Raw genomic sequence first — 13,601 nt, 5'->3', positions numbered from 1 at the left:
GCAGGATGCTGGGCTCAGCCCCCCGGGACCCGCAGGGAGAGGCAGGGGCAGGATGCTGGGCTCAGCCCCCCGGGACCCGCAGGGAGAGGCAGGGGCAGGATGCTGGGCTCAGCCCCCCGGGACCCGCAGGGAGAGGCAGGGGCAGGATGCTGGGCTCAGCCCCCCGGGACCCGCAGGGAGAGGCAGGGGCAGGATGCTGGGCTCAGCCCCCCGGGGCCGGCAGGGAGACACGGGCAGGATGCTGGGCTCAGCCCCCCGGGGCCGGCAGGGAGAGGCAGGGGCAGGATGCTGGGCTCAGCCCCCCAGGACTGGCCAGGAGAGGCAGGGGCAGGATGCTGGGCTCAGCCCCCCGGGACCCGCAGGGAGAGGCAGGGCAGGATGCTGGGCTCGGAGTTGGGCTCGGGGCCTCGGGCCTGGACGTGGAGGGCTGCGGGCGGCCGTACTTGCTGCGGGCGGGCAGGCTGCCCGTGGGCCGGTGGGGAGGCCCCGGCCGGCGGCGGTAGGAGCGGTAGTGCTGCTGGATGAGTACAGCCGCCCGGCGGCTCTGCTGAAACCGCTTCTGTTCATAGTAGCTTCGGAACTTGCTCTGGATCAGGATGGCCGCCTGGGTCATCTTCTTATAGAGTGCAAACTGCAGACACGGGGGGAGGGGACGGGGGCTGAACTGCAGGGACAGAGACCCGGACCCCTGCGGGTCACCCCCAGGTTCAGCTGGTGCAAGTCTCTAATCCACACGCTCACGGGAAGGCCGAATCATCACGGACAACCTCCCACCCAGACCTCGTGCCTGATACCTTAAGCGCAATCCAGGTCAGCTTGTGGAGAGAGAAGGGGAGTTAGGGCTTCAGCCGCGCTCTGGAGTGAGGATGCGCATGCGCGCGCGGGTGCGGGTGCAGGTGCGTGGGGGGCACGTGCGTGCGGGTGCGCGCGCATGTGCGCCGTCCAGAGCCCAGGCTCTCACCTGCTTGTACTTGCGGTAGCAGCGCTGGATCACGGCCGCAGCCACCTCCTCCTGCTCCTTCAGCCTCCGGCCCTGCGGCAAGACACGGAAGTCAGCCCCCAGGGGCCCACCTGGCCGACTCCCGACCTGCCCCTCGGCTGGCCGCGAGCCCCCGATCTCCGCAGCCCTCCGACCTTGTACTTGCGGAAGGCTGTCTGGATGACGCGAGCCGCCTCGTACAGTTCCCGCTGCTCGTGATCCGACAGCGTCAGCAGGGCGAAATCACTCTCCATCTTGCCGCCGGCGGAGGCAGACAGAAACTCTGCCCAGGAGGGTGCTGGAGGGACGGCCAGGCGCCCACGCTCAAAGGGCAGTTCGCTGGAGGGGAACAGGGAGAAGGGAGGTCACGGGGCGCGTGAGGTCCCTCCTCCTCTGCCCAGGGACCGCGGCGAAGGGAGAGCTCCCCAGCCAGTTCATCCTTCCCTCAAAGGCCCTGGGGCCCGAGCCGCAGTGGACTCTGGCTGTGGGAGAGGCTCCTTCCCCGCTCCCATGTGCCGTGGACGCGTCTGGATGCTCTGTCCTGAGCTGGTCACCTGGGAGGGGCTGAGCTGGGGAAATGGTCCACGTTCTCCAGGTAGCTGGCCAGCCACGACATGGTCTCACTGAGCCCCAGGGCCCCTGTGCGCTCCCTCATGGGCGCTCCGGCCTCGGGCAGCCCCGAGAAGTCCTCTCGTTTAATCCGCTCCGGCGTGGCTTCGATGATCTGCTTGGCCAGTGAGATCATGTCCACCTGCATGAAGGAGAAGCTGCCGAGTCCGGAGCCGCCCCGACTGCCAGGTGCTCCTGCCCGCCACAGTGTAGCCACCGTCCACGTCCTGTCCCGTCACTCCCCTCACCACCAGACCCTGAGGCCTCGCGAACGGCTGTCCCTGCTCCCCACGCTCCGATTCTTGCATTTACACCCCCTGGGCTCCCACATGGGTGTACAGCCCTCTGTGTGGAGACGTGGAAAACGGGACGGGAAGGACCTGCTCCAGGTGGGGATTCAGGAACTGAGCGAATGGAGCACTTGCCCTTCGGGAGGCTGGGCCCGCAACCCCAGCATCCTCGAGCCCCCCTCCACGCCCCCTGTGCACTCCGGGCCGGCCACACGCAGCGCGGTACTCTGTCTGGACTTCTGTGCTGCGCAGTGAGTCCGGTGGCCTCTCTGAGGCAGGCAGGTCCCGGGTTTGGGCAGAGCAGTGCCCTGCTGCGCTCTCCCAGACTCCTCGCTGTTATCCCCATGCCGGCCTCCCGGCTCCTCACTCCATCACGCCGCCCCGCTTCCCCGAGAATCCTGTCTTCATGGATCAGTGGGGAATCCCTACAACCCAGCTCCAGCTGAGGCCACTCCCCAGGATGTTCAACCTCTGATGCCTCATGATTTCTGAGTCCCAATCTCTGTCAGGACCTAAGCAAAGGGTTCCCATACCCGTCCCCAAAACAAAGGTAACCGGCCCCTTCTTCCCAAACTGAAGCCAGACCCTACTTCTGCTTTGTGGGATGCTCAGTGTCTGCGCCGCCCCCCCCCACCCCGCCCCTCACAGCTCTGCGGCGGGCTGTGTACCGGGATCACGTCCACAGCTGGCAGGCCATCCGTGTCCTCTGGGGCAGCCCCACCGTCCGGGGCTGGTGGGAGAGGAGGCGGTGAGGGGGCTGGCCCCTGGGGGTTGGTGGCTTCACAGTCCATGAGGAATAGGGGGGCCTCAGGGGCACCCGAGGAGACCTGGCCAGGGACAATGTCCTGCATGGCGATCTCGGAGGCCGGCCGAGGCGCAGGCGGAGGACTGCCGTCTGGGGCACTGGAGTAGGCCGACGTGACGGAGAAGGTGCCGTCCGACAGCTCCGAGGGCGAGGAGACGCTGCTCAGCCCTGCGAGGGGAGGGGAGCCAGGGTAGCGGGAGCCCTGGCCGTCCTCCTCCCACCCACAGCCTCCTCAGGAAGACTGGGGACGGCCCTCACCAGTGTCGGGGCTGGAGGAGGGGGGCGACAGGGCGAGCGGGGGCTCGGCTGAAGCTTCCTGTCTCTGCAGCTCCTGCAGGCAGCGGGCGAGACGCACGTGACCCCGGGAGTGCGCCACGGACAGGGGCAGCCGGCCCAGAGAGTCGGGGATGCTCAGCGCCTGCCTGTTCCAGCGGAAGAGGAGCACCGCGGCCTCCAGGTGGCCCAGGGCGCAGGCCCACATCTGCGGGCGGGGGGGGGGGGGGAGGGCCGGGGGCCCCCCCCGCCCCCCCCCCCGACCCCCCCCCCCCCGGCAGCACGCCTGGCCCCCCGCCACCCTGCGTGCGCTCACCAGAGGGGTGCAAGAGAAGTGGTCCACGTTGAGCGGGTCAGCCTCCTGCTCTAGGTCCAAGCTCCCAGTCCCCACGCTCCTGGAGGATTTGGGGCAGGGACACCAGAGTCTGGTCAGGGTAAGGGCAGGCGCTGCGGGAGCATCAGAATTGAAGGAGCCAGGAAGCAATTAGTCTAGAAGCACTAAGGTCAGGGGGCGAGGCCCTCGAAGAGACGCAGAGCCTGAGGAGCTCCGAAAGTCAGCGTCCCAAGTCGGGGGGGCGTTAAAATTCGCCGAGTGTGAGTCCTCTCCCCGCCCCTCTTCCCACAGTGAGCACAGCTCCCTCCTCAGTCCCCGGCACTGGTGCCCCCTCCCCGCAGCCCTGCTCACCGCCACTGGCTCAGGGTCTCGATGAGGCGCGCGTAGCCCTGGGCAGCGGCCAGGTGCAGGAGGCTCATGCCCCGGAAGGGGCTTCCGTGCGCCAGACGTTCGGGACCCCTCCAGGTGGAGCGTGGGATCATGCTCTCTACCAAGACCACCACACGTGCCTCAAAGCCGGGCCCCTGGCCTTCGTCCTGTGGAACAGACCCCCTTATGCAGGGACCTGAGAGCCTGGCCCCCTGCCTTGGGATGGCCTTGGCCACCTCCACCTGTCCTCTCCCCACACCTCCCTTCCAGGTTCCTACCACCCAGACCTCCGTGGGCCTTCAGTTCTCCCAGCTCGGGCTCCCGGGCGTCCCCCACTCCCATGACTGGCTTCCTCCAGCCACTCTGGCAGCCGGACCCCACACGGCCTTGCCCGTGTGCGCCCGCACACCGGCTCTGGTCAGCGCCATGCCCACAGATGACCCTGCGTCCTCTCCCCGTCCCTGTCCTCAGAGCCCCGGGGCCTATGAGTGCCGGCCCCCAGGCTCCCCATCCCCTCCCCCACGCCCGCCTTCACCCCCACCCGCTTCAGATCAGAAATAGTCTGAAGCCTGTCATGCCAAGAGGGTGCCCAGAATAGCCACTCCTGCCACAGGGTGACGTCAGGGAGGAGGAGGCTGGGGACACGAGGGACAGGAGAGTCTCAGCACAGCCATTTTCTCTGGGAGGACCCTCCTCGGCTCCCCACCCAGACCTCCCCCCTCGCGGAGCTACCTGGATTGGAGGTGCGTCAGGACCGCGGCAGGAAGCCTGCCCGGCTGCTGCCATGTCCGCCATTCGCTTCTCCATCTGCTCTAGCCGCTCCAGAATGGACATTCGGAACTGGTTGTCTGAGGGGGAAGAGGTACGGGAGGCTGAGCGGCGGGCGGGGTCTGGGAGATGCCCCCAACACCACAACTGGCCCTGTACCACCACCTGGGAGGGGAGGCCCCCTTTGACCCCTCACCCTACATGCAGCCCACCCAGGACGCAGTCCTTAAACTAGAGCTTTTAACACTTCCCGCTGACCTGGGACCAGAATCCGGAACTAAAACCATGTCCTTCAGAACACAGATGTGGTAGGGATTCCAGTGTGCGGCCCCGTGCTGCCCCAGATCGCTCACGCTCACGCTCACACCCGCTCACGCTCACACTCACACACCCCTGGCCCTCTAGGTGAGCCCTCCGCCAGCTCTCCTTGCCCCAGACACTACCTCTATCCCCCATGCTGGGGCTGAAGGACTCCAGGGCCCCTCCTCTCTGTTATCCACTGCCCAAGAGAGCTCGGGGGCTGTGATTTAAGAAGCACCACCCCCTCCACCCAGCCCCCCGCAGCTGTCCACAAAGAGGATGGCGGGGCTGGAAGGTGACAGAGATGGATCACCATGTCCATTCCTCCTCCTCTTCCCCCCACCCCGTGCACAAGAACGCACATGCACACACACACGCACACACGCACACGCCAAGCTCTATCTGTGCCCTCCTGAGATCACACGAGGACAAGGAGGGGAGGCGGCAGGGGATCGGAGCCACGGGAAAACAGGCACGAAGCAGGGTGGAGGTTGTGGATGTCCTGCTTGAGATGCCAGGGCGGAAGGGGCTCAGGGCCTAGAGGGGACGGTGGGGAGGAGGGCAGACACCGAGCAGAAGGGTCAACAAGGTGAAGGAGAGGAGGGACAGGACCGCGGGGAGATGAGCCAAACAAGCAACACAGAAGGGAAGGAGGCACAGTGGAACCAGGAAGCAGGGGGAGGGAGGAGCCCCCGCGTCCAGACAGCAGGGCTTTGGGAGGGGCCCCCCAGGGATGAAACAGCAGGGGCATGATGGAGGGAGCGAGGGAGGCGGGCTCAGCAGGGACGGCAGCGCAAGGGAGAGAAACCCAGAGGAGGAGACCCCGAGCTGGACGCAGGGGCCGTGGGGACACCGCACTGGGAGGCACGGGAAGGAGAACCAGCAAAGGAACGCACAGTTCTCAATTTAAGTACACATACGTGTGCACGCGCGCCTGTTTGTATAGGAAAGTGTGTTGAAGTGTATTAAAGGTGAATGTCACTGAGGAACGATACGGTCAATTTTCTACTTTATGCTTCTCTGTTATTCCCAAATTTCTTAGAGCAAACACCTGACCTCAAAAGTAGAGGGAAAAGCAGCAAGGAAATTGCAACACGCCCATCAGTACACACGTGTGCTTGTGAAGCACCCACGTACACCCCACGTACGCTGCTCCCGCCTCCTGGCCCCGCCTGCCTACAGTCCATCTTTGGGACAGGACAGGCCAAGGGCTGGGCCAGAGACAGCTCCCAAGATTTCTGGGGAGAGGACGGGAGAGACAGTCGCTGCCGCCTTTAGAACTGACCCATGAAGCAGCAGCTGGGGAAAGGGTGGTAAATCGGGGGCAGGGCGGTGGCCACCTGAGTCCTGGGGGGTCTAGAAGCGCGTCCCACTCCAATGCTGGGCCCAACATGGGGTACTCACCGTCCAGTGACAACCAGTCGAGCTGAGTACTAGGCAGTGACAGGAACCGGCGGGCTCGATACTCAAAGAGCACAGAGGCAGAAAGGGGCCCCTCCCGCCCCGCCACCTGCAAAGACACCAGCCCCACCTCATGGGCTGGGGGGGGCAGGGTCAGCGACAGGGGCTCTCTCCCTGGCTCCTCCTCTGGCCCCATGTGAGGGCCACACACGACGTTTCAAAGCTGGCGCGATTCCGATCGTTCAAGGACCTAATACCTACTGGGGGCTGGGCCTGAGACACCTGGGGTTGTAGACCCTGCGGTGAAGTCGGCACCAGGCCTGGGAGCGGAGCGTCCACAAACACCTCTGCTTAGGAAGCAGCCTGGTCCCCCAAGGTCTGGGCACAGAGGGCACGAGCCGGTCACCGAGGTCGGGGAAGGAGAAGCAGCTGCTCACCGCAGGGTCCAGTGAGAGCTGTGTCCCGGGCTCTCCGTGTCTCTGGCCTTGAGAACGAATCCACCAGGCCCCGGTCCCCAGACTACAGGCTGAGACGAATCCCAGCACCCAGCCTCCCTGGTCTGCCCTTGCCGCTCACGCACCCCCGGACCAGGCTGCTGCGATGGGGCGTGCTCACAGCCAGTCCGTCGCCCCGTCACTCTGGTGGTCCCCGCGGTCCCACAGCAGCTGACTGCTGGGTGCAGGTAAGGAGCAAGGTCGGAGGCAGAGGGCAGAGGGGAGCCTCGGCACTGAGCTCTAGGCTGTGCTGTGTGACGGAGCTTCCTCAGTGCCAGACGCGTCCGGGATCGGCACCGTCCAGCAGGGTGGCTACTGAACCCTCAGCGTGTGCTTGCTGGGAGGGAGGTGCCGAGTCCTACGTTTTAGTTCGTTCTAATGAACTTCCATGGGCCCACGTGGCTAACGGCTACCTTACCAGACGGCCCAGGTCTAGGAGGCAACGTCCTTTAGTCCAAGACTGGCCGAGAGAGACCAACGTGTCTCTCTCCTCATGCTCCTGAGAGCTCCCTGGACTGGAACCAGAGACTGACTGCAACCAAGCCAGAGGGCCTGCACGGACAGTGGAGGCCCGCTGGGTCAAATGCCTGACCTCCCAGGACGGGGGGCCGCAGACCCGGAAGGCCGCCAGTCAGCTAAGGACTAGATCGCTTACGCCGGAGCCTAGACCTTCTGAGACATGCACCCAGACTCATGTGCCTGCTGGGGGAGCACGGAGCTCACCAGCCCACGAGCCGGCCCCTCCCCTGAGCACGCCCCACCCCCATACCAGGACAGTAGCAGCGTAAGACCCCAGGCTGGACAAGCGAGGCTGGCACGGCGATGTGATCGAAGACACAGGAGTAATGCTCGGCGGCCTCTGTCCAGGGACCTGTGATGAGCACCTTGACCCCACCCTGCAGAGACGAAGCCCAGAGTCATGCCACTGGAACTCGGTTGGGTGTTCATTCGCTCATTCACTCATCATGAATTCAGACCCTGAGGGAGCACGTGCGGTACGGCAGGCCCTGGGCTAGATTCTGGGGTACAGGGATGGGGCAGGACCCAGCGGGGTGAGGTCAGCTAGCCTGGCCCTCCTCCCAACACTCCTGCCAGCAACAGGGAACTCACTGCTTCCCCCAAGGCTGCCAACTGATTGGCAGACAGCGGTCATGGGCCGAAGCCCTTGCCTTGGGCTCCCACTGTCCTCCCACTGAGGTTCCTCCTCTCGTTCTCTGGGGCAGCAGAGAGCAGAACTTCATTGCAGGGGACAAACCCTCGGCTTCCCCAAGTCCGCAACGAGGGCACCTGGGGGACTCACACGACCACACCCAGCCCGCGGGGGGTGGGGGAGGGAGGGACAGAGGCTAGCTGCAGAGACGAGGGAAGCAGCTATGCTCTGCTCTGCATACAGAGAGGGACAGGACAAGAGCGAAGCTGCCACGCAGTCAGGGGAGAGCAGGGGGCAGCACTGGCTGAGTGGGATGGAGGAGGGTCTGGGGCCCGAGGCTCACCTCCGGGTAGGACCACTCTGGGGAGAAGTCCGTGATGGTGCTAAGAGCAGGAGAGAGCTGGGCGGCTGGGGCAGGGGCGCCTGGAGCCTCATCGCTGATGAGCTCTCCCATGAGGTCTGGGAATGATGCAAGACTGAAGGGCTCCAGTTCGCTGGCCCCAGCAGCTCCTCCAAACAAGGCCTCCCCTCTGCCTCCCCTGCCTGCCGGCTCCAGGGGGGCAGGTGAGGGTGGGGGTGAAGGAGGGGGTGAAGGTGCAGGGGGAGTGGCCCCCTGGGCCTTGAGCTCCTCCCCACTGCCATCGTCTTGGATGAAGAAGCGATTTCCTCTTCTCCCACCTGCTCCTGGCGGAGGAGGGGGACCCCGAGCAGCCTGGGGCTCTAGGGCAGCAGCGGGCTCCAGGGCAGGGCAGGGGGTGTGGGCGGCCTCTGCCTCGGGGAAGTCTGGGCTTACCCCCTGCCCCCCTCCGTACGTCTGGCCCCTCTGGGGGCTGTTGAGAAAACGATCCGGGTCAAAGGCAGGGCTGGGAGGAGCTGGTGGGGCAGAGGCCTCAGAGCCTACGACCACAGCCAAGCTCATGGAAGGCCTAGGATCAGCCTGGGGAGCCAAGTGCCTGGTGGGCGTCAAGCCCCCGGTCCGCTGCTCCAGTCCCGTCAGGAGGAGGATTGCGGTGCCTCCTCTGGATGAGCCCCCTCGGGAGGTGGGAGGGCTAGGTCTGATCTCTAGGGGTTCTGCAAAGCCGGAGGAAGAGGAGGACGAGGAGGAAGAGGAGGAAGGGGAAGTGTGTGCCTTGGGGAGCTCCGGGGGAAGAGGGGCTATCAGCGGAGGGGGCTCCGGGGGGTGGGGGTGGGGGACAGAGGTCAGCGTTAAAGCTCGGGGCTCCACTTTGGGAGAGATGATGCGGTGTTTCGTGCTGCCGCACTTGTGGGTGAGGCTCCCCGAACCTGCGGTGGGAAGGGGCGGGAGGATCGCGGTTCTCCACCATCCCTTCCCCGCCGCGTCACCAGCTTCCCGCACCCGGCCCCGGACGACAGCCGTACTATCGGCTGCGGCCACTGGGAGGCAGGCGTGCACCCCCAAATTAAACAGGACCGGAGGGGCTCTGCGGGGACCGCAGCTGAGACAAGCAGGTAAAGGCAAAGAGAAGGGATGTGAGAACACAACCGAGGGGGTGCCAACTAGCCGTAAGGCTGGGGCTGGGTGTGAACGGTCACGCTGGGGTGGCCCAGAGCCGCTAAGGGCAGCAGACAGACGGAGAGCCTGGGCCGGGCCAGCGTGCCCCGGCGGGAAGGCGGGAAGGCCTCTTCAACCGGCCCTCTTTCTGGGATATGCAAAAGACGTGCAAGTCAGCATGCAAACGCTAGCAGGACAGAGAGGCCCGAGGAAGCGAGGAAGGTGGGGCACTGGCGGGAAGACAGCTCCGGGGCCAGGGGTCACGCACCGAGGCCCCCGCTGCACAGACAGGCGTGGGTTCGCGGCGCGGGCTTGGCCGGGTGGCTGTCCAGGATCTGCTGCACCAGCTGCTCCACTGAGAACTCCTCTGTCCCGCTCCCGCAGCTCCACTTGATGCCATGAACTGGAAGAGCGTCGGGGTGGGGGGGTGCTGGGGATCCCACAGGACAGGCCCCGAGACTCCCGGCCAGCAGCCGCAAAGCTCACAAACCTCCTTCGGCCCCTTCTCCGCAATGGCAAGAGCTCAGAACGCGCCAGGATCCTCGCGCCCCCTCAGGGGAGCACCCCCTGGCTCGCAGGGAGCCGCTCACCCCACGCTGGGGGTACAGACCCCCCCCCCGCCCCCCCCCCCGGGAGGCGCCTGTCTCCTCGCCCCCTGGGAGCGCCTTACACATGGGCTTCAGCTGCCCCAGCAGCTCCTCCCGGGACCACTTGAGCCACTCGCGACGGTCGCTGCTGACGGAACAAAAGATGGGGCTGCAGCCCTTCCCACAATCCTCCAGGGCTGGGACGTTCAGGTAGTGCACAAGCACGATGTCGGGGTTCTGAGAGCACAAGGGCACACACAGAGCACCGTGGGGGCCCGCTCTCCTCCCAGGCCTGGCGCCTCCGTCCCCCACCCCCCTCCCCTCTTCCCAGGCTCCTCCTCCCACTCGGAGGAACCCAGTGGGTCATCTCAGACCCCACCTCCCTTACCTGCAGCAGCCAGTAACAGCGCCGATGGAATGTGGGGACGATGGAAGAGTGAACGTAGCAGCCATACAGACACTGCCAGGAGACAGGCTGGGGTGGGGGGAGGGCTAGTCTGCTCCCCAACTCTTCCTCTGTTCAGCCCCTTTGCAGGAATCCCAGTCTTTCCACCAGTTCCTCATCAGCCCTCGCCCACCCCCACCTACTCCCCATCCCGGCACCCCGCGCCACGGGGACACTGGGGCCGGGGCCTCACAAGGCGGAGCAGACGGGACATACGGGAGGGACTGTCTAGAGATCAGAGGGCAGGGCGAGGGCACATCCGAGATGAGGAGCAGTGATTCGAGGGAGGGAAACCCGTGCTCAGAGGTTCAGGACTTGGACCCCTAAGGGGAATGGGCCTGGGCGGCCTCGGGGGGCGCCTGAGTCCTAGAGAGCTGGGTCACGGAGGGACGTGGGAGGCGGCCAGTGGGCTGAGCCACGGCAGTGAGAAGGGGAGTGGCCGGGAGGGTGGGAGGAGGTGGGCCAGAGCCCCGCTGAGGACGGAGGAGGGCAGCCGGGGCTGACGGCCGGGGCTGACGGCTGGACACCTGCCTCACCTCCATGCCCTGGACCTTCAGCTTCATGTGGTCCTCTCGCGTGGTCTTCCCATCCTTCCGCTTCTTCCACAGGTACCCGTCCTTCCGGTACTTCACCTTCTTGCGGTTGTAGAGGATGATGGAGCCGTTCTGAGGCCTGACGAGGGGAGGGCTGGCCTTGAGTTCTGCGGCGGGAATCCAGGAGCCCCGCCGCTGCCCGCCTTCATGAACCCGCTCACCTTGTCTTTGGGGCACAGGACAGCCACTCGTCATGCTTCTCAAAGGTGATCAAGTAGGATGCGATCTCCTGTAGGACAAGGGGCACTCAGCTGGGGGTCCCCGCGTAGACTCTGGGGCTGGCCTCCTGCTCCGCTGAGCTCTGGCGGCTACTGGAGGCTCCCAGCAAGAACCGCTGCCCTCCTGGGTCCCAGGCTCCATCTCAGACCCGGGTCTAATCTCTCCTTCCCTCTTCCTCAGCCAGGGCCAAGTCCAAACTCTCCATCCTCCATGCTTCGTGCCGCCTCTGATTTTACTTTCCAAATCCCATTTGTGCCACTTCCTGACTCAGAAAACCTCAATGGCTCGACACTGCCAGGATTTCCGAATTCCTCAACCTGACTCCGAGCTTCTCTCAGACCAGGGATAAAACCGCTCCCACCATTTACCTATGTTCCACCTACGATCCCTGCCAGACCAGCCATGGATTCTCCTCTGAACGTGCCCTGAGCCCTGAGCTCCTGAATGTTAGTGTCCCCCCTCAGGCCTGAATGCCATGCACCCATTTCTCTCAGCCTGGACACCCTAGTCATCCCACAGATCACATCCCTTCCCAGATCTCCACCAAGCCCCGCTCCCTGCCCTGGCCCTTCCTGCATTTACAGCAATCACACACGCATATGTCCTCTCGCTGACGATTCTCATCTAATGAAATAATCAAGCGCTGAGTACACACAAACCATTGTGTGTGCGTGTGGGGAGGGGGGAGGACACGGAAGGTGTATAACACGAGGACCATGCCTCCAGAAGGAGCCAGCGTCAGCGGTGGTTAAAAGCAAAAGCTCCAGAGTTAAATAAACTACACAAGGTAGACCCATTTCCTCCCCTATAGCATGGGGAGAACAACTGTGTCTGCTCCACGGGGCCGGTAAAGGACTGAAGGAGGTAACTGAGCTCAGGTGCTGAGCACATCGCTCAGTTTGTAAGAAGTATTTTGTTGCTGCTTGCTGTTACTTTTCCCCGGGTGGATGTGCCCAGGAGTGAGCGCCTATAAGATGCAGGTCTCTACACCTCCTCTGGGGCCCCCAAAGAGCTTAGAGCAGTGCTCTGCACTTAGGAGGACCCCCATCCACCATCCTCCAACCCACCTTGCCAGGCCCTACCCAAGGCTCCCCCAGAAAACCTCATTTGTATTCCACCGAAGTCGCTCTGGCGGCAGCAGTTGACAGCGAGGAAGACACTCCAGCAGCTTCTTGGGGAGAAAGATCTTCAGGTGGTGGCTGTTCTCTAGAGGGAATCAGAAGGGAGGGTTCGTGTGCTTCCTCTGACCCGTCCGGCAGCCCAGGGCAAAGGGGCTGAATCCAAAGCACTGGTGGGGGGACTGAACCATGACAAGGGGAGCAGGGACGCAAGAACTCGAGGGTCACCACAGCCGGGAGAAAGAAAGGCTGGGAACCTGGGCTGTGAACTCACCGGCAACCTCGGTGGTGTCCTTGGAATTCATGGTGAGGGCTCCAGGGGGCAAGGTCACCCCCGGCCTGAGGGGCCGGGGGGAGGGGGAGTCTGTGCTGGGAAGGGAGAGAACAAGGTCATGGCAGAAACCCCCCACATTGACCCAGGATGAGGAGGAGGAGCTGGGAGAGGGGTGTGGAACTGCGTCGTGGTAGCCGGGAAAGATGAGCAGGCAGGGGGAAGGGGCCAGACTGAGATGTGAGTAGAGCTGGGCATGGAGGAGAGGGAGAATCCAGACCCGGTGCCAGGAACCAGCACGGGTGGGGAGACACCACGGACAGAGTCATCAGGAAGAGACCAGTGGGCGGGGGAGGGGGAGGCTGGCCCGGCTGGCGCTTCCCAGGCCCTGCGGCAGGGGCTGTCGCCGTGGAAGCTGGGGCTGCGCAGGGGTCAGGGCCTGGGGGCTGGCACTTCGGGGGCCTGGTCCTTGAGGACGGTTCGGCAAATGGGAGCCTAGACGCTGGGGGGAGGGCTGGAGGTCTAAGTCCGCCGGAGAGCTGGGCCTTACAAGACACACCCTGGGTTCCTTCTCGATTTGATACTTGCAAGGGGAAGGGCCGATCTGACGACTGATCGTAACCTCCTCCCTCCCCTCCAGGTCCGTCAGGGCCCGGTCGATCTGGGCCGGGTATCCAGGCCTCGGCTTCCCAGCCCCAGGACGACCCATCCTCCACTCTGAGGCTCCCGGCCCTCCCCACCCCTCCTCCACCAGCGCTCTCCCCGAACGCCTCCGCTTCCCCTGGCCTCCAGGCCCGCCGTACCCCATCTACCGCTCTGGCTCCAGCCTGAGCCCCCACCCTCCCGAGGGAACAGATGGAAGCGGGAGGATGCTCCCAGCGCGGGCTCCGGGCGGCGGGCTCCGCCAGGTGTCCGCGGTGGAGAGGGGAGGAGGCCCGTCCGCGCTAGCTGTGTGCAGGGCAGCCGGTCGGGGTGAGGACTCCGCCCCAGGGCGCAGGTGCGCAGTCCCGGCCCGGCAGCCTGCCAGGGAGCCGAGCGGCCCGGGGCGGGGGTCCCCGGAGACGCCCCGACGTGGGAGCGCCC

At 64.9% G+C, this 13,601-nt stretch overlaps 1 protein-coding gene across 1 annotated transcript; it reads right to left on the bottom strand.

The window, feature by feature from the left end:
- Nucleotides 1-878: 878 nt before the first annotated feature.
- Nucleotides 879-13,566, bottom strand: CAMTA2 (calmodulin binding transcription activator 2; the record flags this gene model as incomplete). The annotated part of the gene is given in 19 exon segments (XM_034989373.1): nt 879-1,033; nt 1,135-1,318; nt 1,534-1,730; nt 2,547-2,851; nt 2,942-3,164; nt 3,273-3,351; nt 3,642-3,826; nt 4,392-4,507; nt 6,132-6,266; nt 7,392-7,518; nt 8,116-9,056; nt 9,554-9,688; nt 9,956-10,109; nt 10,261-10,347; nt 10,854-10,989; nt 11,072-11,139; nt 12,232-12,335; nt 12,522-12,616; nt 13,322-13,566. Coding segments are annotated over 19 exon segments (3,431 nt in total), but the record flags the coding sequence as incomplete, so codon positions are not given.
- Between the last annotated feature and the right edge of the window lie 35 nt (nt 13,567-13,601).

This window comes from Mirounga leonina, unplaced genomic scaffold (assembly GCF_011800145.1).
Source record: "Mirounga leonina isolate KUSES-001 unplaced genomic scaffold, KU_Mleo_1.0 Mir_488, whole genome shotgun sequence".
Taxonomy (NCBI): Eukaryota; Metazoa; Chordata; class Mammalia; order Carnivora; family Phocidae; genus Mirounga; species Mirounga leonina.
The sequence above is the reverse complement of the archived record's forward strand: the minus strand, read 5'-3'. Positions and strand labels throughout refer to the sequence as shown.